Source organism: Callorhinchus milii, unplaced genomic scaffold (genome assembly GCF_018977255.1).
Source record: "Callorhinchus milii isolate IMCB2004 unplaced genomic scaffold, IMCB_Cmil_1.0 Scaffold7, whole genome shotgun sequence".
Taxonomy (NCBI): domain Eukaryota; kingdom Metazoa; phylum Chordata; class Chondrichthyes; order Chimaeriformes; family Callorhinchidae; genus Callorhinchus; species Callorhinchus milii.
In genome coordinates this window covers 6,940,840-6,963,025 of record NW_024704748.1, presented here as the reverse complement: position 1 = coordinate 6,963,025, position 22,186 = coordinate 6,940,840, and the positions used below count along the sequence as shown (strand labels likewise).

The 22,186-nt window shown below is 40.7% G+C and overlaps 1 protein-coding gene across 3 annotated transcripts; it reads left to right on the top strand.

Moving 5' to 3' along the window:
- The first annotated feature begins 254 nt into the window (after positions 1-254).
- Positions 255-19,405, top strand: LOC103185862 (NFU1 iron-sulfur cluster scaffold homolog, mitochondrial). Of its 3 annotated transcripts, none has more exons than XM_007904593.2 (8): positions 255-363; positions 3,166-3,275; positions 13,188-13,323; positions 14,018-14,084; positions 14,185-14,296; positions 15,408-15,480; positions 16,330-16,504; positions 18,425-19,405. In XM_007904593.2, exons 1-8 carry the CDS (start codon positions 299-301, stop codon positions 18,494-18,496), a joined length of 810 nt encoding a protein of 269 aa, XP_007902784.2. In that variant the 5' UTR covers positions 255-298; the 3' UTR covers positions 18,497-19,405. The 3 variants fall into 3 exon arrangements, with proteins under 3 accessions (XP_007902784.2, XP_042193001.1, XP_042193002.1); XM_042337067.1 differs by having other exon boundaries at positions 277-295; XM_042337068.1 differs by lacking the exon at positions 3,166-3,275 and having other exon boundaries at positions 300-363.
- Positions 19,406-22,186: the final 2,781 nt, after the last annotated feature.

Genomic DNA, 22,186 nt, shown 5'->3' with positions numbered 1-22,186 from the left:
CCCATAGCTGCCCGACTCGCGCCGCTCCCCCTGGGCCCCGGGAGTTCATGATCGGCGACAATAAGAGAGGAGAGGGGCGGGACGAAGAAGAAAAAAAAATGATGATGATGATTATTTTTTTTTTGAAAAGAGAGCGTTCCATTAGAGGCGAGCGAGCGAGCGCGTTGTTTCTTTCCTCCCTCCCTCCCTCCCTCCCCACCACTCCGGACAAGGCGTTGGAAGGGCAGGCCAGGGCCAGGGCAGGTTGGGGGCGGGCGGGCGAACGAGCGGTTGGGGTCCTGGCGCTGGGACGAAGGTGATGGCTGCGGCGCGAGGCGGCGGCCGAGGGCTCGAGCTGCTGCTGCGCGGGTGGGCGCGAGGCAGGTGCGTGACCGACCCGAACCCAACGGCCGCCCAGTGGCCGTTATGTGGAGACGCGGCGGCGGCGGTGGTGGAGGTCGTTGTCGTCGTCCGTAGACTCCAGTGGCTCCTTATCCAAGATCCTCTCACTCGCTCGTCTTCGAATTCCCTTCCCGCCCTGTGGGCACCTCTCTCTCCCTCTCTCTCTCGGTCTCTCTCTGACCCGACCTATGTCCACCCGCTACCCTCGGGCTCGGCCCGACCCGACCCGCCCCCCGGCCTCCTGCTCGACTCTCGTGCCCTCGGTGGTCGCGCTCTCATCCCCCCGTTGCCCCGAAACTCTGCCTCTGTTGTCCCTCCAGCCTTACCCCTCCCTCATCTTCAGGTCGTTACCTGAACATCTTCCTCTTTGACCCTACAGTCACCTTCTCCCTCTCCCTCTCCATCCCGACTCGGTGTCGAGCGCTCTGGGACGCTAACCCCGCGTGAGGGCTGCTGTATAAATGCTATATAAAAAGCTGCTGTGCCCCACATAATGGTTGGGTGCCCAATTTTTTAATTTAAACCGGCAAAACATTACCCCCTCTTCCCCCCCCCCCCCCCATTCCCTTCCCTTTGAAGACCTTTTCTTACACAGTTTCAAAAAAAAAACAGTCGGGTAAATAGCCCTCTGCTGTCCCGTGAGCAGGCAACGCGTGATGGTTGGTCGGTCGGTCGGTTTACTCGCGCAGCGTTAAGCCCGGGCGGGACGTTAAAAGATTCCCAATGGCGCCGCTCAGAGAGAGAAGGCGGCTTCTCTCTCCCGGTGTCCTGGCCGACTTCGTCCCCCAAATAAAATTGGGGCGCTCGCGGCCGTTTGTCGGACGTGGAGTCCCGCGGCTCTCAGTGGTTAGAGCGCTCGCCTTGCGAGCGAAACACCTGGGCCTTACTCCACACGCCTACTAATAATCCCTCCAAAACAAACCAATGATAAATTGGTCACTTTCGATCCACGACTGTTTGTGGGGCGCTGCTGTGCGCAATTGGCTGCCGAGTTTCGCTCACAACTATGCGGTCGATTCACTTTACAGCGTATTCTGTGAAGCGCTTTGAGACGTCGAGAAGGCGTGAAAAGCGCTATCTCGAATGCAAGAATTATTATTGGTGTGTACAAATCGGCTGCTGCATTCACCTACAAAATACACAGTCACTGCACTTTACAGTAAATTCTGTGAAGCACTTTGGGATGTCCTCTAACATGAAAAGTGCTGTAATAAATGCACGTATTATTATTGAGTCGTTGTTCTTGACCTGTCTCAAGAGTTTTCAACCCGAGAGAGGCTGGACTCATGGTTTTGAATATGGAGTTGTAGGAGGCAAAGAAGGGAAGCTAATAGAGGTTGCACATTTTATTTGCTTTAAAAGGCAACATTAGTGCATTAATGGGTCATCGCACAAAACCTTGCAACTCGGCCAGTATATTCCTCGGATATAATGTTGGAGTAACTGCATGCAGTGCTGGCATTAGTAGGTATAAAGCGTTGGTGTAATGTGATGAGATCATTTTTATTTTCCTGCAAAATATACAGTCGGTACACTTTACAGTAATTCCTACGAGATGTCCTTCTGATCTGAAAAACATGGGTTTCTAGCCGTATGTTGGGATTTTGAGCTTGTACGGTCTTGGCTGACATTCCACTTCAGTGCTGGGGGAGTCCTGCATTGTTGGAGGTGTTGTCCTTCTGATGACATAATAAACCAATCAGTCTGCCTTATGTGTTCAGAATGTTATGTGAAGCACTTTTTGAAGTCCTCCTGACATGAAAGATGCTATGACATCTGTAGGAATTATTATAGGATAGAACTGGCACGCAGTCATGCCTTTTTGTTTGATTATGTTTCCTATTCATTTCATTACTGATTTTCGTAAGGGTAGTACAAATCTGATTGAGCTAGATTTCTAGCATTTTTTTATCTTAATAATAATAATACTTGCATTTGATATAGCGCTTTTCACGTCGGGAGGACGTCTCAAAGCGCTTCACAGAACACACTGTAAAGTGAGTTGACTATATTTGTGGGCGAACGCGGCAGCCAATTGCGCACAGCAATGTCCCACAAACAATCGTAGATTGAAAATGACCAATTTATTAATATTTTGGGTTTTGGAGGGATTATTATTCTTATTAATCTTGACCATACAGTACATTATAGTCAATCGCCTCGCCCCACCATGGTATGTGATTACATTCAGTGAAAAGTAGTTTTGACAACATAAAAAGGCTATGTGAACTTCCATGTTTTTAGAAACATGATTCGAAAGGTGTTGATGCAGTGTAATTTGTGCTGTAGACTCAGAAATTTACAGCACAGAAGAAAGCCATTCAGCCCATCTTGTCCGTGCAGGCTCTTTTAAGTCCATTCAGTCCCATTTACCTGCACTTTCCCCATACCCCACGCTGATGACTATGCCCTTGAAATCAGAATTATACACACCCTTTGTACACTTTTGTTAAATTACATGCTGATGACTCAGTCTAAAATGTGCTGATTATTTGAAGTTCTCAGCCTTCCAGAAACTTTCAATGTTGGGAAACAGGGAGGTGCTAAATATGCTATCAAGTACACATGATAGCTTCCCAGTTAAAATTGGTTGAAAAGTTGTTGAAAAATTCATCACTTTCTACGGTCCCTTTCTTTTCTGTCAAGACAGTATGTAGTTTGCATTGAATTAAAATTCAAATGTTAACATATGGTGTTGTACTTGCCTATTGTAGGTGCAGTGTCCTTAAAGCTTTGTGATGATTTTGATGTGTTGTGTGTTTTTGTTGGACGTGTAAATTTTAGGTCTTTCTCTGTATGCAATCCAAGATGTGTCTGCTTTGCATTCAGTTCAACTTCACGATATAGAGAAAAGGCAAGACTTTTGATTCCATCTGGAGTGCAGTTGGCTTCTGGTATGTGCTGCTTCATTAATTTTAAGTTTTCATTTTCCAAAAGTAATAGTTATTGTTTTAAAAATCAGCATTTTGACATTGCGGATCAGTCCAAAACAGCATCTAAAAGAGAACAAGGAAATATAATGCTAAATGATTATATGGAAAGAGTAAAGGAATGGGATTCGAATAGATCATTCTTTTAGGGAAACTAATAGCAGCAGAGACATGATGAAACAAATAGCCTCCTCTGCTGTGAACTTTCTATGATTCTATTAATGTATATTACTGCTCAGTGGAGAGCAGTAATGGGTTATTCTCAATTGTTGCAGGTGTAGCATGTGCTGCTGGCAGATGTTATTGTGCAATAGCTCTTACTATGCCTGAGAAACTTTTCCTCTCTGAGAGATTAACTCAAGGCTGTCTACAACAACAACTTGGATTTATATAGCACCCTTTGAGTGGGGTAGCATCCCGGAGCGCTTGACAGTTGCGGAGTCTGAAACTGATCCAGAGGAAGAGGGGAGGTGACCGTAATCACCTAAAGATCTTCTTTAAAAAGGATGATCTTTAGATGGGATATAAAAGTGGCGAGGGAGGGGGCAAGATGGAAGGGTTGAGGGAGAGAGGTCCAGAGTTTCAGGGCACAGTGGCTGAAGGTGGAACGGAGGGGATGAGGGACAAAAAGGCCATAGCTAGCCAAGCAGAGGCAGCCGGTGATGGAGTGGGGGATAAGCAATTCAGATAGGTAGGGAGGTGTGAGTGCATGAAGAGGATCTTGAAATCAATCTGTTCGGTAATTGGGAACTAGTGGAGCCTGACAAGGACAGTTGTGATGGTGGTACGGAGTTTTGTGCAGGTGAGTATCCGGTCGGTGGAGTTTTGAGATAGGTGAATTTTCTGTATGAGTGAGCTGGGGAGACCAGCGAGGAGGCCATTGGAGTAGTCCAGGTGGTAAGAGACAAAGGCGTGGACAAGTGTTTCGGATGCTTTGGTTGTGAAGTACGGATGGAGGCAGATTGTCTAATATGTTGTAGAGAGATATGTGGAAGTATGCAATCACAAAGTGCTCATAGAAAGTCTTAATTCTATCTGTTACAATGGTTTAATAATCATACTTGGGCCATGAAATAACAACAACAACAAGATTCCATTTATAAAGCGCCTTTCACGTCAGGAGGACGTCCCAAGGCGCGGCACAGTTGGGTCATGACCCGAGCAGGGGGGAAATGGTCAGGGTGAGGGGAGGGAAGGGAGGGAGCGAGGAGGGGGAAGAGAGTCGAGAGGGGAGCTGAAGGCACGGTCAAAGAGAAAGGTTTTGAGACCGGCCTTGAAGGAGGAGAGGGAGGAAGCAAGGCGAAGGCACTGGGGGATAGAGTTCCAGAGCTTCGGGGCTGAGAGCCATTGGACCAGCATGATCCTCTTGAGTGTGAGATTAGTTTCTCGCAATCAGCAGTTGATAGTGAAAATGAATTTAGTCTTATTAAATCTTTGTTAAGTAGTTCCCAATATTGTTTAGGTTTTTAAATTTGATGGGCATTCTCTTAGCTCATGGGCTGCGTGGCTATATAGCACAATCCATTTTATGCAATTTGAATTTGTATAAATATTTCAAAGGTGTATTGGTGATGTAGTTCTTCATTTCTCCCCCTAAAGCTCAGTTCTATGTCTTCTTGCGCTTTACAAGGGCCATTTATTTTTGCCACAAATATTTTCTCTCTTCGGTCTATTCTGCATCTTGCAAATCCTGCCTGTGGGCTGACTACCTCTCTGTCACTCCCGATTATCACTACTCACTCTTGGATCTGGGATGCTGCAGGGCTCTGTCTTGCCTTCTGCTGAGGAATTTTTTTNCTAATATTTTATTTTTGAAGATCATGTATAGCCAAAAGAGGACTGGGCTATCATCAGTAATGTGTTAAAATGATCAGTTGCATTTAGATTCCTGATAATATAAGGAAGGTACATGATATCTTCCAAATATTCAGTGTTTTAAATAAAAGCAACTCTGGACCGAGACACTATATCAAATGCAAGGATTATTATTTTTCTTACTAACTTTTAGAGAGGCTTAACTGCTTTTTATTGTGATAAGTCAATAGACTAACTTGTGTAGTGATGAAGTAAATTACACACAATGCAAGTGGAATGTCATTGACATTAGTTCCTTCGTGCTGTTCATGTAGGAAGTGTTGCTGATGTCACTTTACAAAGGATGTGATGGCAGTGTGCATGGACACAGTGTGCAGGAAGTGACAGCATCAGCCTCATGACCCCAGAACTTGTTGCCAGTAATTCACTAATGAAATAAAGGCAAGGAACACATTTTTATTGTTGGAGGGAAGCACAGCAAAAGCCAACATTCCTAATTGAGTGCATTGCACTTTTCCTACTGATTTATAACAAAGCATATTCTGGTATCACCATTATTTGCTTCAGCCCTAACTATTTTCATGCTTTGTAAGTTTCATATTCCTAATATTCTGCACTCCAAAAGTTCTGTCCACTGAGCAGCAACCTGTTGTATTTGTATGTAGTCCTGCAGCTTTGCAATAATGTATATCTCATCTCAGACCATTGTTTTATAAACGCAGTCTTGTGTTTGCCTCTCCAAGAACAATTGTACTTTTCATTCTGAATTGAGAAACACACCCATGGAGCAGCCCTTAGTACTAATATCAGGAGTGGCAGCTGTCAGCCTTTAATGTCATTACAACAACAAAAACAACTTGGATTGTTGTTGCCCCAGGAAGGGGAAAAAATCAGAGAAGGTTCTGGCTTGGTAGAACAGGCCAATGCACCCCTGCTGGCAGGTTTTTTTCTGGTAAGCTGAGCGGAGGGAGCGAACAGAATGGTAGAGGGTTAAGAGATCGGAGAGGTAGGGAGGAGCAAGACCTTGGAGGGCTTTGAAGGACCAGATCTTGGAACTGTATCCTCTGTGTGATGGGAAGCCAGTGGAGATAGACAAGGATGGGGTGATAGGGTCGTGGAGCCTAGTGGAGGAGAGGAAACGGGCTGCATAGTTCTGGATGATCTGCAGCCTGTGGAGAGGAGTTGGGGAGGCTGACAAGCAATGAGCTTGCATAGTCGAGCCTCGATGTAATGAAGTAGTTGCTTAAGTGCAGGGGTGGTTAGGAAATCGGGAAATCTCCCAAGGGCCCCCATGAAAATGGCACCTAAAAATCACCACACCGCCAGCACCAACCAGGCCATCGCTGGATCTCCTGGAATTGACTGACAAACACTTACCCTTTGAACAGCCATGCATTGGCCTTCTATGCACTTGCACACAAACAGGGGGAGGCTCTTCTGCTCTTCCTCTTTGCGCAGTCATGCTCCACACTTTGACTCGGTGCTTGGTGGGATCACTCGGGAGCCTGGAGGAAAGGAAAACTGCCCCCCCCCCCAGTACTGCCAAGATGATGATGAGCGCACAAGCATTCCGCCACCATCCATTCAGCTAGCTGGCCTCACCCCAAGCCTGGAGGGGAGGGGGCCACAGGTGGCTGGGGAGATGCCATAGTTCGGATGATACCGATATGGGAGGGCAAGGCCTTTGGACGCCCACATTTTTCCAGTTCACGGATCCAGTTCACCACTGCTAGTGAAGCATTGAACGGTTGCTGGCACAAGTGAAATACTACTCTGGCATGAATTAATATTTTCAGGAAAAGAGCAGAAACATTTATGTGGATTCATAGATTCATTAATTACATAACAGATTTTTTAAAAAAAACATTTTTAGCAAGGCACTGTTCTCAGGAAACATGAAATGGGCCTCTCACTGAAAGAAAAATTAAACTAGGTTATTATCATCAGGAGGGAAAAGATGAGCATGGTAACTTTGTTACAGAAATAACATTGAATTTGAAAATAATACTGAACAGTGCAATTTGTTTAAAATCTAATGCGTCACTACCATGCATTCATACATATATATTACTGTGTACAGAGTGACAGTTTTATTGAACTGAATTGCATTTTCCATTGCCTGCAAATGTTGTGCCAGCAAATAATTACCAGTAGCTGATGCTAGAGGGCAGTAGAGCTTTTTGCCTGGAGATGCATCATGCATTGATCATTGTTCAATGTGGAGCAATGTTGATCAGAAAAAATGCTGCTTGGGTTGTCAACAAGCATGCCAGTTTGCAACAAAATTAATGAATGGTATACAGACTGTTGTTTTAAATAATATGGGATTGGTATTTCTGAAGCCTTACATTTCTGCAGTACTGTATTTGTTAGTGTACTGCAATTTGTATTTTCTACAAATCGATATTACTAGATGCAGAATTGACATAACAATTAGATTAAAGGTGAAAAGTAAAAAGACCAAGATATATACTTAAAGATTTTTTGCTCTATGTAATTTGTCAAGATTTCAGACATCAGTAATCTGTTTATTTACATTATTATATATTATATACACCTCTTACATCTTGCCAACACTTCTATACCTCTTGCCTGTCAGCAACATAAGATGAAAGCAATTCAAAATAGGTATGCCTAATGGCATGTAAAATCTAGAATTTCTAAACTTGGATCATGTTTTCTATTGCCTTTTAAAATTGGGATTTACATTAAGTGTCAAAAAACAAACTTAATTGAATTGGGTTTCAATACGATTAAATTAAATTAGTATATAGATTGAGATATGTCCTAGTACGACTTTTATGCCTAAACTGCTATTTGTAAGATGACAATAAAATTAAACCTCTAAATGGGTAAATGGGAAGTACTTTTTGAAAGTATTGTATTTCCATCAGCTTCAGTCGAGTATAAAACAATGCCCTTAGCAAAGAATCCATGCATTTAGTGCATTACTCAGACCAAATTTCTCAGCTGTCACACCACCCAAATTATGAATAAATGGGAAGATTTCAGGTTTATCCCAGTAAGTTTCCATTAATATTTGATGGAGGAGTGTACCTAAGAGCTGATGATGAAGACTACTCAGCCTGGAGAAAGAGCAGTTTGGATGAGTATTTCCTGCTCTCAGGTAACCTTCCAGGCAGGGCGAAACCTTGGGCAAGTTTCCTTACTCCACACGCCTAATAATAATCCCTCCAAAAAACCAAAAACAATAATTAAATTGGTCATTTTCAATCTACGACTGTTTGTGGGACATTGCTGTGCGCAATTGGCTGCCGCGTTCGCCCACAAATATACAGTCAATTCACTTTACAGTGTGTTCTGTGAAGCGCTTTGGGACGTCCTCCTGACGTGAAAAGCGCTATATCAAATGCAAGGATTATTATTATTATTATTATTACTATGCTGGGTAGGGAACTCCAAAATACTTTTTTTTAGTAAATTGAGCCATTCTGAATGCACCTAGATCCTTCCAGCAACACAAATGATCAGAATAGCCTGGGAATTGAGTCCCATATACTCCCAAGTAAAATATTGTTGGCTATGGGAGTAATTTGAACACGAAGTACTACCCGTGGCCATTTTTCTCCCTTCAGATGTAAAAGAAAAACAAAATAATTAGGAAATTTAATTGTAGAGGAACACTTGGAGATGACCCCATGAGATTTAGTTAACGACTCTGCACTAATGTTAACTCCACCATCTTGGTCTATCTCCCTCAGCAACCCCTTCAGGTCAGTACCCATTGATTATCGTTAGCCGCAATATTTAAAGAAAATTCACAAGAGGACAGAATAATAGAAAAGGATGTTGACGACAATGTTTTCTAACTTTTGAGGTTTTATAAAAAGCAATGGGGTGGGGGTGAGACTCTTAAGAAATTTATTGTGAAGGGATAGCTGTAGCTCCAGTTTTGTTGTGCTCATTTGATTGTATTATTAAAATAGATGATTGAAAACTCAAGAGCCACAGACTTTGCCACACGTGGCACTAATGCTGGATCCAAATATTGTGTATGATTATCACTTGTACAATTGTACACCAATTTTTAAAAGTAGCTGAATACACTATAAATATGAATTACCTTTTTGCATAATTGACAGTTAGCCGTTTGTTCCATTTCCTTGCAAGCAAAAATAATAGATGTCAGCCTGGCTCAGTTGGTAGCACTCTTACCTCTGAATCAGATCATTTTGGGTTAGGACTGAACTCTTATAGTCTAAGCTGACTCTCCAATGCAGCACTGGGGATGTGTTGCACTGTTGATGTTGTGTGTCACATGAGATGTTAAACCGAGGTTCTGTCTGTTTAGGTAGATGTCAAAAAATTCATGGTACAATTTGAAAAGAGAAGCGAGTTTCTCCCATTGTCCTAGTTAATAGTCCCACAAATAAAATTGGTCATTCACTTTATGATGGTTAGTAGGATATTGCTGTGTGCAAATTGATTTCCATGTTTATGTACAAAATACTCACTACACTTTCCAGGATATACTGTGAAGTGCTTTGAAACATCCTCCGGATGAGAAAGGAACCCTATCGAATGCAAGGATTATTAACAATTTATGCAAGCTTTTCCAATATTAGTATTTTCCCAGCTTGAAGGATAGAGACTTCCTTCAAATGCAAAGCGACAAAAGGCAGTAAAAAGATGACTGTTAGATTAGAGCCCCCATAAACATTCTATATATTTTTGAATCACGTTTGTCTTAGCTATTAAGAATGATTCAATTTTATGCATCCTAAAATAAAAATTACTGTTATAATATGTAGGTTATGAAGATTCTCATCCTGGAGTGTGCAACCTCATTTATCATTGTGAACATCGAGCCTTAATGAAAACTTTCAAAGAGAGTTACAATACTGATGAGATTTATTGACGGCTTGTCATAGAACCTGACATCCGTGTTAGTTAGCACATACCGTTTGCTATTGAGCTGTCATATGCATGTTACCATATTAGTCCTACTGGCAGCAGAATGCCAGTAGATATTTAAAAGAACATTATTTTTCATTTACATATTCATTAGTTGGCATTTACCCTTTGAAAGCATGAATGATGTCCTTGGTTAAGATTCAACAAAAGCCTCGGTATAACATTTCAGTGTGTTACATTTAATTGATTTTGACTGATTTTGTTGTTCCACTGCACCGAGGCAGTCCTGTCTCAGTGTGAGATGATACCCTGACTAATCATCCTCATGTATTCTTGTTACTTTTTCAGTCGTGTGTGATATTTCCGCCAATGTGTTTAGGAGCTTGTCTCTCCTAAAGCAACTTATCATACATCATAGGATGTTCATTGATGTAGTCAATCTCTCACGTCAGCGAAAGGATGTCAATTTGCATTGGAGATGCTTCAGAGCTTAAGTACAGCTTAATTTATTTTTTTCTTCGCATTCACGCTTGGAGATTTTTCATAGTGCAATAATTTAAATTGTAATGCTTTGGGAGTGCTGCATAATCAGAGACATTTTATGCAAAAGTTCTTTTTAACGTAGAGTACTGGCAGATATCTAGTTGACATTTTTTATGATTTGAATTTAAAATGTTTTGAAAATATTTTTATTGCAAGTTGCCAGACTTCAAGAAGTTTCACATGATTTTCTTTGAAGTGTTGATCTTGCATGCGTAGTTACAGCCACTAGATGGTACAGAAAGCTCATCTTGTCATTAAATTAAGATAACTCAAAACTAGCCACTCATCTCCACGGCAAATTCACTAGTAGTTTTATGACATTCCAACTATTGAATACTGGTGAGGATTTTAGCAGGACAATACTTTTCTTTTATGAACAGGGTTACATTAGGGAGTGCACACTTAACTTGGGGTTGATCTTTCCCACTCAGCTAGACTTTTCTGTCTCCATTCAGACAGCTGCTGTTTTGATGATCCTGTCAGATATCAAATCATGATTCAGTCTTTAATATCTTTCAACTGAACGTTAACAAAACTGAAACCAATGGTTGATCGTTTTCCCAGAGAATGTTGGATTCTACGGGGAGTGTTGGATTTTTCTGATTCCACGGAAAGATTGCAGACGTAATTTTTTATTAGCCCATGAGGCAGCCTGATTGTGCTGGAGCCATCAGCAGCATTGTATTGGAGTACTGTGGACCCACCTACTGCTAGGTTGTGTGCATGGACACAAGTAGCATTTTTTACCATCACTATTACTGCTCATCATTACTAAAAATGGCATGTATTTTGTGTTTGAAAAGAGGATGTCTTTATAGTGATACAGGGTAGGTTCCTGGAACATTTGTTACCCAAGCAGTAACTTGTCAGTGGGGGGGGTGGCGTGGGTGGGTGTTGACACTGAGGATAAGCTTTTATCTCTTGCAACTCTAGCATGTTTCATCATAAAACTTATATCTGTAGTGCTTGTTCCGTAATGATGCAAATGGCAGTGTAACCACACTTTCTGCTCATATTGCTGCATAGATGCTGTTGATGGTGCATTGGTCAATTACAGCATTACATATCTTAAGAGAGATTCTGTTGTAATATATGCTGGTAGGGGACAATGTAGTTATGCCAAGTAAATGTAAACTTTATTCCTCAGTGAAACGAATGCTCTTACCTAGAAAGTTTTAATTTGCTGGAAGGAAACAATCTCAAATTTGTTCTGAGGTAGCAGTGGGATATTTGATATGCATCTGAATCTGAACAGTAGCTCAAACATGAAGGAAGGCATGTTCATCAGCTTGTGAAGCAAGAATCAATTTAGTGCAGTTTAAGATTATTTTAATGGTTGTTATGTCCATTGGGAGATTTTTTTAAATATAAAATCTCTATAGATTTTAATAGATTCTAATCTGCCTATGAGGTGTAGACCAACCAGCCTGGGATTCGTGCTGGCAAAAGAAAGATTCTCTGTCACTTTAGCTGCTCAGTTGACCTGACCTTAATGCCTTCTGGCAGCAATGTCTTGTTTATTGCTGTGATCACTGAAACCTCAATTCCAGATGATAACCTTGTTAATCCTGGTAGGACATCAGAATCATGTGTGCCAAAAGAAAAGATCAAATTTACTGTGACGTCTCTTGTTTGCCAAAAGAGTAATCCTAAGGCAAGATCCTAACCCCCTCCCCTCATCTCTTAATGGTGCATAAGGAACATGGTTTGTGAGGGGACACTTTGCCTTCCTGAGGCCACAATGACTTGTTTTTAAAGAATCATAGGCACTCCTATATTACAATACAGTCAACATGCCAGAATTTGACCACAGTTGGGATCTTAAATATTATGTTTCATTCTTCAAAGCAATTTTCTACCTAATGTGTTCAGAGTTTTACCAGAAGTGAAAATCCAGTTACTTGGTGCTTTTTAAAATTCTTTTGTACTGTATCATTGTGACGTCTATTTGTAAAGCTTCACAATTGTGCATTGTATTAAAATAACATTTAGTAATAAGTTTGATTTTCCAAATGTATGGTAATTCAGTGAACACTATATTGCCAAAGTTCTAATCCTTTATTTGTTTGGAACAATATTATTCATAAACGTTTGCTGAGTTACTGAAAGGAGACAAAATTATTGGACCCAATGATCGTTTCCTATTCCTAAAAGAAATTGTGTACTGTGTGAACACAAGCTAAAAACTTGTAATTCTTTTGATCCAATAATTTGCTTCCTTGCGGCCCAGATTCACTCCCCATTAGTACATAAGAACTTAAGAAGGGATGGATTGAGTCAGCTCATTAAGTCTGCTTTCTCTAAAGACCTAAATCACTCTATAAACCAACCTACCCCACCTCCTTAATATGAAGGAACGTTCTGCATAAATATTCCAGATCCACAAATGTTATGACTTGTAATTCCATAATATCTATCAATTTTCATTATTCAAGCTTGGTCAATTTATTTCCCTGGGTAAATCAGCTAAATTTCCCCAGCTCCAGAAAAAAATATTTCTTAAGATATTTATCCACTTACTGCTGAAACAACTCAAATTTAATTTATAAGAATTATTTATCATGCCCTTGACTATTTAAAAAAACACTGATGAATGTGATTATAACTGTATAAATTAACCTTTAATATACATTTTGGTTTCAGTACGATTCATGGCGATACAGACTCAGGATACGCCAAATCCTAACAGCTTAAAATTTCTTCCTCGATGTCAAGTTGCAGAATCGGGCAGCATTGATTTTCCAAATGTTAGTACGGCTCATTGCTCACCTCTGGCTCAGTAAGTAGCACTACAAGTAAATTGTCCATATTTCAGTGTGTGCATATGTGCTTGTAAAAAGTCCTGTAGCTTAGTGGTTAGAGGACCTATGGCTTGTATGGAGTCCTGTAGCGTAGTGGTTAGAGCACTCGCTTCGCAAGCAAGAGGACCTGAATTCGATTCTCAGGCAGGGCGAAACGTTAGGCAAGTTTCCTTGCTCCACATGCCTCTGTTTACCTAGCAGTAAGTAGGAACCTGATTGTTAGTCAATTTGTGGATTGCTGTAAAAATACCTTCAAAAAAAATAATAATTTGGTCACTCAATCCATGACTGTTTGTGTACCACTGCTGTGCACAATTGGCTGCCGCGTTTTGCCCACAAAATATACACTCAATTCACTTAACAGTATATTCTGTGAAGCGCTTTGAGATGTCTTGAAGATGTGATAAGGTACTATATCAAATGCAAGGATTATTATAACAATGAAAATAATATTCTACAATTTCCCGCTAAATGGAAAAAAAGACCATTTTTGGTCTCAAAGAGATATATACAGTCAATTAATTTCATAGTATGTTCTGTAACTTGCTTTGAGACGTCTCAAATACGTGATAAGGCACAATATCAAATGCAAGGACTATTATTTGAAATTTAGAAAATGTTCATATTGTTAAAAAAGCAATAATACTGAATAATAATAATTCTCTATTGCAGGCAGCTATTCCAAATAGAAGGGGTTAAAAGTGTGTTTTTTGGACGAGATTTCATTACAATAACAAAGGTAAATATTGCTCTTGGCAAAAAAATTGTATCCATCTCCATTTTAACTTGTGGGTTTAGTGTATATTGTTTCATTTAATTAAAATACTGCATCTTCACAGCAAAATGAGATAGAATGGAAAGATCTTAGACCTCGGGTTTCTGCAGCTCTTGTGGATTTTTTTGCCAGTGGTCTCCCAATAATGACAGAGGAAGTCTCACAGGCTGATTCTGGTAAGAGACTGAATTAGCATTCTGTAGTAATAAGAATCCTTGCATTTGTTATAGTACCTTATCACGTCGTTAAAACATCTCAAACCACTTCAGAGAATATACTGTAAACTCTAGTGACTGTTTTTGCACAAAACATTAAGACCCAAGTAAAATATGCACATCATTTATCAAGTCTCGTATTTCTTTCTAACTTACTTTTTCAAACGTTTTTTAACTATGATGTGTGAACACTAAGATTAAGTAAATTCACGGATTGTTTTTGTGATACTAGATGCGCAAAACAGGTTATTTATTTTCAAAGTTATTAAAAAAGCCAGTTGTGCCACTGACTCCTTAATAACATTTAAATAATGTACCTGATAAATGTTTTTGGGCCCCTGAGAATTTTTAAGGGACAACAACAACAACAATAAAATTACATTTACAGAGCGCCTTTCACGTCGGGAGGATGTCCTAAGGCGCTGGACAGTCAGGGTTCAGGACCCGAGCATGGGGGAGGGGTGAGGGAAGGCAGAGAGGAGGGAGGGCGACTGAAGGCACGATCGAAGACGAGGTCTTGAGACCGGCCTTGAAGGAGGCAAGGGAGGAAGCAACCATGAGGAAACAGAGTTCAGTTTGATTTGCACCTAGCTATTCTCACTCTTGTGTCAAAGTGAAGGTGGTGTTCTTTTATCCTGTGGGATCTCAACTTCTCACCTTTAAGAATAAAGTATATTGAAACAGTAGGTGAGTAGCATTGTGCTCTTAATATATCGCCATTGCATACTAATAGATAAACAGATAATAGTCCATTGGCCTACAAAATACAGTCACTGCACTTAAGAAAATATCCTGTGAAACTCTTTGGGACATGAAGACCCTATGTCAAATGTAAAGGTTATTATATTAATAATAATTAATTCTACAATCTCCTTCAGATATATTGTGTTTCAAAATCTTTATTTGGCATATTGTAAAAAGAGTAGTGATGTGAAACATCTTACCAGGGTTGCATCATTATTCAGTGAATTCTTTGGTATTTACATAAAAACTTATATCTGTTCAGAAAGTTAGTTATTGGGGTTCATAAACTACTGTTTTTAATTGAAGTTTAACCCATTTTATCTTTTAGCCCAGTCACAGGATGGTGAGGAGGACGATGAAGTGGTTGCAATGATTAAAGAACTGTTGGACACAAGAATAAGGTAATTAACAAACTACATTTCTTTTTATGTAATTTAACTGACTTAACAAATATTAATCACATATTGTGTCACATAGGTTACATATACAAAGGTTACTTGTGGAAAGAATCAGCTCTCAACCTGTGTTTGCCCAGTCAAAATGCTTGGCATGAACTCCTTTCTGTATATTTAACAACATGACTTTTCAAGTCACATCCTCATGTTTTTTTCTCGTGGGCTTTGTGCCTGAGCTATTCTGATTTTCTCTAAATACTTCTACTTATTTCTTCCATTGTCCAGGTTAATATTCTTCTTCCATAGTCTGTTACATACACTTCTGCCTTTTGTAGAACATTATTGCACTTGTTTCTTGGTAGAATTTTGTTCAAAAAGGTTTCCTTTCCAAGATTTGGTAGTGCTGATTTGTGATGATATGGAATTTGGACGAAATAGATTTCACGTTTACAACCAATAATTTTCTGAAGCTTACCCTTGTAGGAGAGACCTTTACATTAATGGATATTTTGTATAAAAAAGGTATGATGAACTTTTATTGCAAGTTGAACTTGTCTTGACATACGATTGTGTACAATTGTTTAACCCTTGCAATGCAACTGATTTGACTTTTGTTGAGATATATGTAACCCGACCACATCAATTTTTACATTCCAATCACTTGGGGAAACCCACCTACAAAATATACAGTCAATTAACTTTGCAGTATATTCTATGAAACACTGTGAGCTGTGTTAATGACATCAGAAGGCTATATCAAATGTCAGGATTATTGCTATTAAAGTTTTTTCAACAGCTCAATGTTTTGACACTCCTCATGCAAAATTAAGGTTCTGTCTTCTTTCAATCTCACAGGCCGATAGTGCAAGAGGATGGAGGAGATATTGTTTACAAGGGTTTTGAAAATGGCATTGTGAAGCTGAAGCTGGTGGGTTCGTGCACTGGCTGCCCAAGTTCGATTGTTACTTTAAAAAGTGGAATCCAAAATATGCTGCAATTTTATATTCCTGAAGTTGATGGAGTTGAACAGGTGAAATGGAATAATTATATTTGATATACATCTAGCCAAAACAGGAGAAAGTTAATCAAACCTTATGGTTGGAGACTTGGCCCCTTTTGTAATGATGAGGGGTGTTTAGTAAAAAAAAATGTTTTGCTATTTTCCTGTGTTCTTCGGTACCTTCCTATTTTAGCACATTATCCCTCTTAGGTCCGGTCCATCAACTGGCAGTCAAATATGTTCATTCTAATAATTAATGGAATGGACTGGTAAAGATGCCTTGAATGGAGTTTCCTTTCTTTCTCGCCATTCCCTCTTTGAACCCCTCCAATCTGGCTTCCGTGCTGTGAGCAGCACGGAAACAGCCCTGGTCAAAGTCACTAATGACATTCTGAATATCTGTGATCAGGGCTCCCTCTGCCTCCTTGTCCTCCTCGACCTCTCTGCCGCCTTCGACACTGTCGCCCACTCCATCCTCATACACAGCCTCTCCGATTTACTCAATTTTTGCAGACCTGCCCTTGCCTGGTTCAATTCCTATCTCTCTCACTGTCTCCAGTGCCTCTAACGGTTTCTCCTCCAGTCCCCGCTCTGTCACGTCTGGATTCCCCCAGGGCTCTGTCCTTGGCCCTCCTCTTTAATATCTATATGCTCCCCCTTGGTGACATCATCCGCGCACATGGGGTCACCTTCCATATGTACAGGGATGACACCCAACTCTATCTTTCTGCCTCCACCCTCAACTTCAGGACCCCTGTGTCCTGACAGACTGCCTGTCAGACATCAAGTCACTGGATGAGGGCAAATTTCCTACAGTTGAAGGTGAACAAGACTGAAGCCCTCCTGATTGGCTCGCATCAGCGCTTCTGCACCTCAGGCTCTGGCAGCATCAACCTCCATGGTTGCTCACTACAACTCACCAAGCCAGTCAGAAACCTAGGTGTCTTGTTCGACCCTCAACTCTCTTCTTCCCCACGTCCAAGCCATGACCCGCTCTGCCTTCCCTCATCTCCGTAACATCACCCGACTCTGCCACTACCTCACCCCTCAGGCCGCTGAAACTCTTGTTCATGCCTTCATTACCTCCAGGCTCGACTATGCAAATGCCCTGCTTGTCGGCCTTCCCAACTCCTCCCTCCACAGGCTGCAGATAATCCAGAACTCTGCAGCCCATGTCCTCTCCCACACCAAACTCCGTGACCCCATCTCCCTCACTCTCGCCCGACTCCATTGGCACCCTATCCTTCAGAGGATCCAGTTCAAGATCTTGGTCCTCACCTATAAAGCCCTCCATGGCCTCACCCCACCCTACCTCTGAGACCTCCTAACCCCCTACCAAACCGCCCGTTCCCTCCACTCAGCCAGCTCCAGCCTGCTCCATGTACCCCGACCCACCCACCCCACCGTTGGTGGGATAGCCTTCAGCCACTGTTGCCCCCAACCTCTGGAATTCCATCCCCCAGTCACTCCGCCTCGCCCCCTCCTTAGCCTCCTTCAAGTCCCGTCTCAAGACCCTCCTCTTCAACCATGTCATCGCCCCCCACCCTTCCCTTCCCCTCCCTTCCACCCTGACCCCAGCTCGGGTCTGAAATGCTGTACACTGTCCAGCGCCTTGGGACATCCTCCCGATGTGAATGGCGCTATACAAATGTAATCTTGCTGTTTAAACTGAAGGGGTGGAGGTCTCTTTTGGGTGCCATACCATCACCATGTTAAATCAACATGTTTCAAAGTACCTCATACTGTGAATTACTTTTAAGCTCTTTTTACATGTTGAAGTGCTATGTCACATGTAAGTATAACTCAAGATTATTACAAAGTAGGGAAACTACTTATATATATGATATTCATTTCTAAGTTAAACATGTAGTCTACTGGAAATTGTAACCAATACTACTTTAGAAGTCTTTATTTCAACCTGTCATTTGATTTTTTTTTACAAATCTGCAGGTCCAAGATGAAGTAGATGAAGCGAACATCACAGCATTATCTGAATTAGAGAAGAGATTGAAGGACCCATAATCATTTATCTAACTTGTACTTTTAATCGGATGGACAAGGTTTATTGACATTTAAAAAAAAAGTGTGTTATTGTACTCCTCGCTTGCAGCCAAGATTCCATTTGATTAATTATCAGATAAACCTCAGTCATGGCTTGAGATGTGACTTACGTTATTCAAATGCTGACTGCTGCAAGAATGCAGTCAATAGCTACAAAAATGTTAAGTTTTTTTTTGCAAAACCCTGGCTTTCTCTCACCTCGCTTTTACCTGTTTTTTTTCCAAACCAATGTATCTTCTAATGGGAGAAAGCAATCAGTCCAACACATAACTTATTGAACAAATATTATTCCATCAAGATACGCTTCACTGTAAAGGAATACAACTATATATTGTACTGTTTTGTTTCAGGGGAAAGGAAATGTGAGCATTCTGTCCATGACCTACATTGAGAAGTGGTTGTAGCTCATCATATGTAATGGGGAGAATAAGAGATTCTGTTTTATAGCAGAACATATGATCTTTCCTTTTTTAATTACTATTTAGTTATTCCATCATTTTCACTGTTTTGCCAAACAGTTATTGCATGGTATTAGTATAGTATACCTGGTATTAGTATTGTGCCTATGTGTCCATAATGTCCAACATGACAAGTGAGAGTAAACTATATTGAGTTTAAAATATTTAGCTGCCTGTTACCATGATCACTCATGCTCCATCTGGATAACAAATAAAAGATCAATTGATAAGATGAACAAGCAAACAGTATATATAGAAGCTGTTGTATAAACACTTAGCAATTTGCACTTCTATATATGTATGGAAGAAAATGTGATACTTACTTTAAATCTATGAATAACTTATGGCTGTAAAAGGACGAAGGGCATGTTTTGTACATCATAAATAAATATGCTTTTAAACAAGAAAAAAATTACATTTGTATAGAGCCTTTCACGTACGAGGACGTCCTAAGGCGCTGGACAATCAGTGTTTCGGACCTGAGCTGGGGCTCAGGGAGGGTGGGGGCAGGAGGAGGAGGGTGACCGAAGGCACGTTCGAAGAGAAGAGTCTTGACATGGGTCTTGAAGGAGGGAGGGGAGGGGGCGAGTTGGAGGGACTGCGGGATGGAGTTCCAGAGGGTGAGAGCAGAGTGGCTGAAGGCGCACCCACCATTGGTGGTGCGGTACTGTTAGAATATGATATATGTAATGAAACACTTTAAGGCAGGGCTTAAGTTTACAATTAAGTTTACAACTTAATTGTAAACATTAAGTTGTTTATTTGTTTATATGGAGTCCTGTAGCTCAGTGGTTAGAGCACTCGCTTTGCAAGTGAGAGACCTGAGTTCAATTCCAGGCGAAACCTTGGGCAAGTTTCCTTACTCCACACGCCTAATAATAATCCCTCCAAAAAAAACCAATAAATTGGTTATTTTCAATCCATGACTGTTTGTGGGACACTGCTGTGGGCAATTGGCTGCCGCGTTCGCCCACAAATATACAGTCAATTCACTTTACAGTATATTCTGTGAAGCGCTTTGGGACGTCTAGAAGACGTGAAAAGCGCTATATCAAATGCAAGGATTATTATATGAATCAAATTAGCGGATAACACCATTTTATACTAGAACCATCACTCAACATCTGTTAATAACAAAAGTTGTTTTTGTCTGGTTAAGAAGAAATGGTCAATATGAAATGTTGAAGACAACCTTAAGACAACAAGCCTTGGGAGGATGCAAGCTGTTTTGTCGTCAAAACGCCCGGTTCTTGGGATAAACAAGTAACAGCACACTTGACTCTGTCCAGTTGCGAACGGCCTACATGCCTGATAATTGGATGAACAAAAAGGTATGAAGTTGAAAGTTTGTTGACATAAAGCAGCAGAATTGACAGGAAACCAGGCACGGAGAGGCGGAGGGCCAAAGCACGCTGACTGCTCCAGAACCGGGTAGTATATGTTTTACTTATTCTTGCTGTGCTTATATTTGAATAAACTTGAGTTAGCCACAAAACTTTATTGTCTGGTCTTTTGACTCAAACACTGGAGTTGAGATCCCAATAATACATGAAGCAGGCCGGAGTCCGCCAAGCGGGAACACAGTTGAAACAGAGATAATCAGCTCTTGCTGATCTACGATTGAAGAGTATCCATCAGATATCAGGCAACCTGTTGCCAGCCTCACATTCTGTGGTGCCAAAACCCACCAGAGATAAACCATGAGATATCAGTCGCTTTACATTTATCTCAGACCACTCTGGCTAACATCACAAATGTAGAGCTAAACATATAATACTAACAGTGATCCTTGCATTTGACATATTATTACGTCATCGAGATGTCTCTTTGCTTAACAAAATATGCTGTAAAGTGAATTGACTATATTTTGTGGTTGTTAATCAAATGTAGTTGTATACTGTGTTCTTCATTGTCACTTAAAGGTCTTGAATATATTTATTTTTAAAAATGAAGTATCAATATATTGTTTCAGTAACATGCTGTTTAACTGTACTGTTGGGAATAAGCAGTTAAATTGATGTGCTGCAGTTTAACCAACATTGACTGCCACGTTCTGCTTTCTGTTGCCAAGCAACTGTTTCAGCTAAATTTTCCTTTTACAGATGTCACCATTTGTATTATGGAGACATTTTTCTAAGCTCAACAAAACTTTCCTCAACATTGCATGTGCTGCTGCAATTGTGAGTGTATTATTTTTTGTCATCGACTATGACAGCACTTCTTGCCTGAGTAAATGATTGAGACTATTTGTCGTATGTAACCAATGCTATTTGTTTGTGAATGGGGGACACTTTGCAACAATGAAGTGAGAATTGCTTGAACTGTAAGCAAACTTTGAAACACTGTGATCACGTTGAAGTGTTTAAATTCTCTACAAGGAATATACAGTAGAATTGACTGTCTGGTGACCCATTTCGTTTACAGTAATTGTGGAGCAAACAAACCTTGTAATTTGAGACTAAAAATAATTATATATTTTCACATGAGTATAAAGCTGCAATTTCTTATTTTTGAAAGGAGCAAATGATGCTTTGTGGATAACTAAACAATTATGATGTTTATGTATGTCATGTCGTCACACTTTTACTTTAGTAATTGCTTTACTAGCCTTCCAGAACATTTCCACATAAACAAGTATGTTGCTTGTACCGAACCTTCCCTGAACAAGTCTAGCTGAACGGTCGAGCTGGACAAGCCGCAGGAAACTCTCAATGGTATGCTGTGCAGTGTTAGTTGGGTGAGCTTCAGCAGTGCCCCAATGCACATGACCTTGGCTGTTGTCCATCTGTACCAAATACTCTCCAAACATGGAAAAGCAGAATGCAAAAAAAAACTATCAGAATTGAAACTTAACTGTACCTGTTGAATATGTCAGCTTGAGGAGTCAAATGTAAAAGAAGAGCTGGCTGCAGAAAGCGTCACATAAATGGCTGAGGATGTTACCATGCAGATATTAAAAAAGGACAAATGTACATCTTCTGCGAGGAGAGCAAGTTCCAAGGGTTAAGCCACGAGTAAGAGAGGTCTATCTTCATGGAACAATGATTACTGTGTTACTAGGGCCAGGGGCAATGTTATCTGGAGGGAAGAGGAGATGGGTGAATATTATGGGTTTTGTCCATAAATCCCTTATCCCCCTCCCCTGGACATAGGCAACCCCAGGTTGTAATAAGGTTAATGATAATAATGCTTG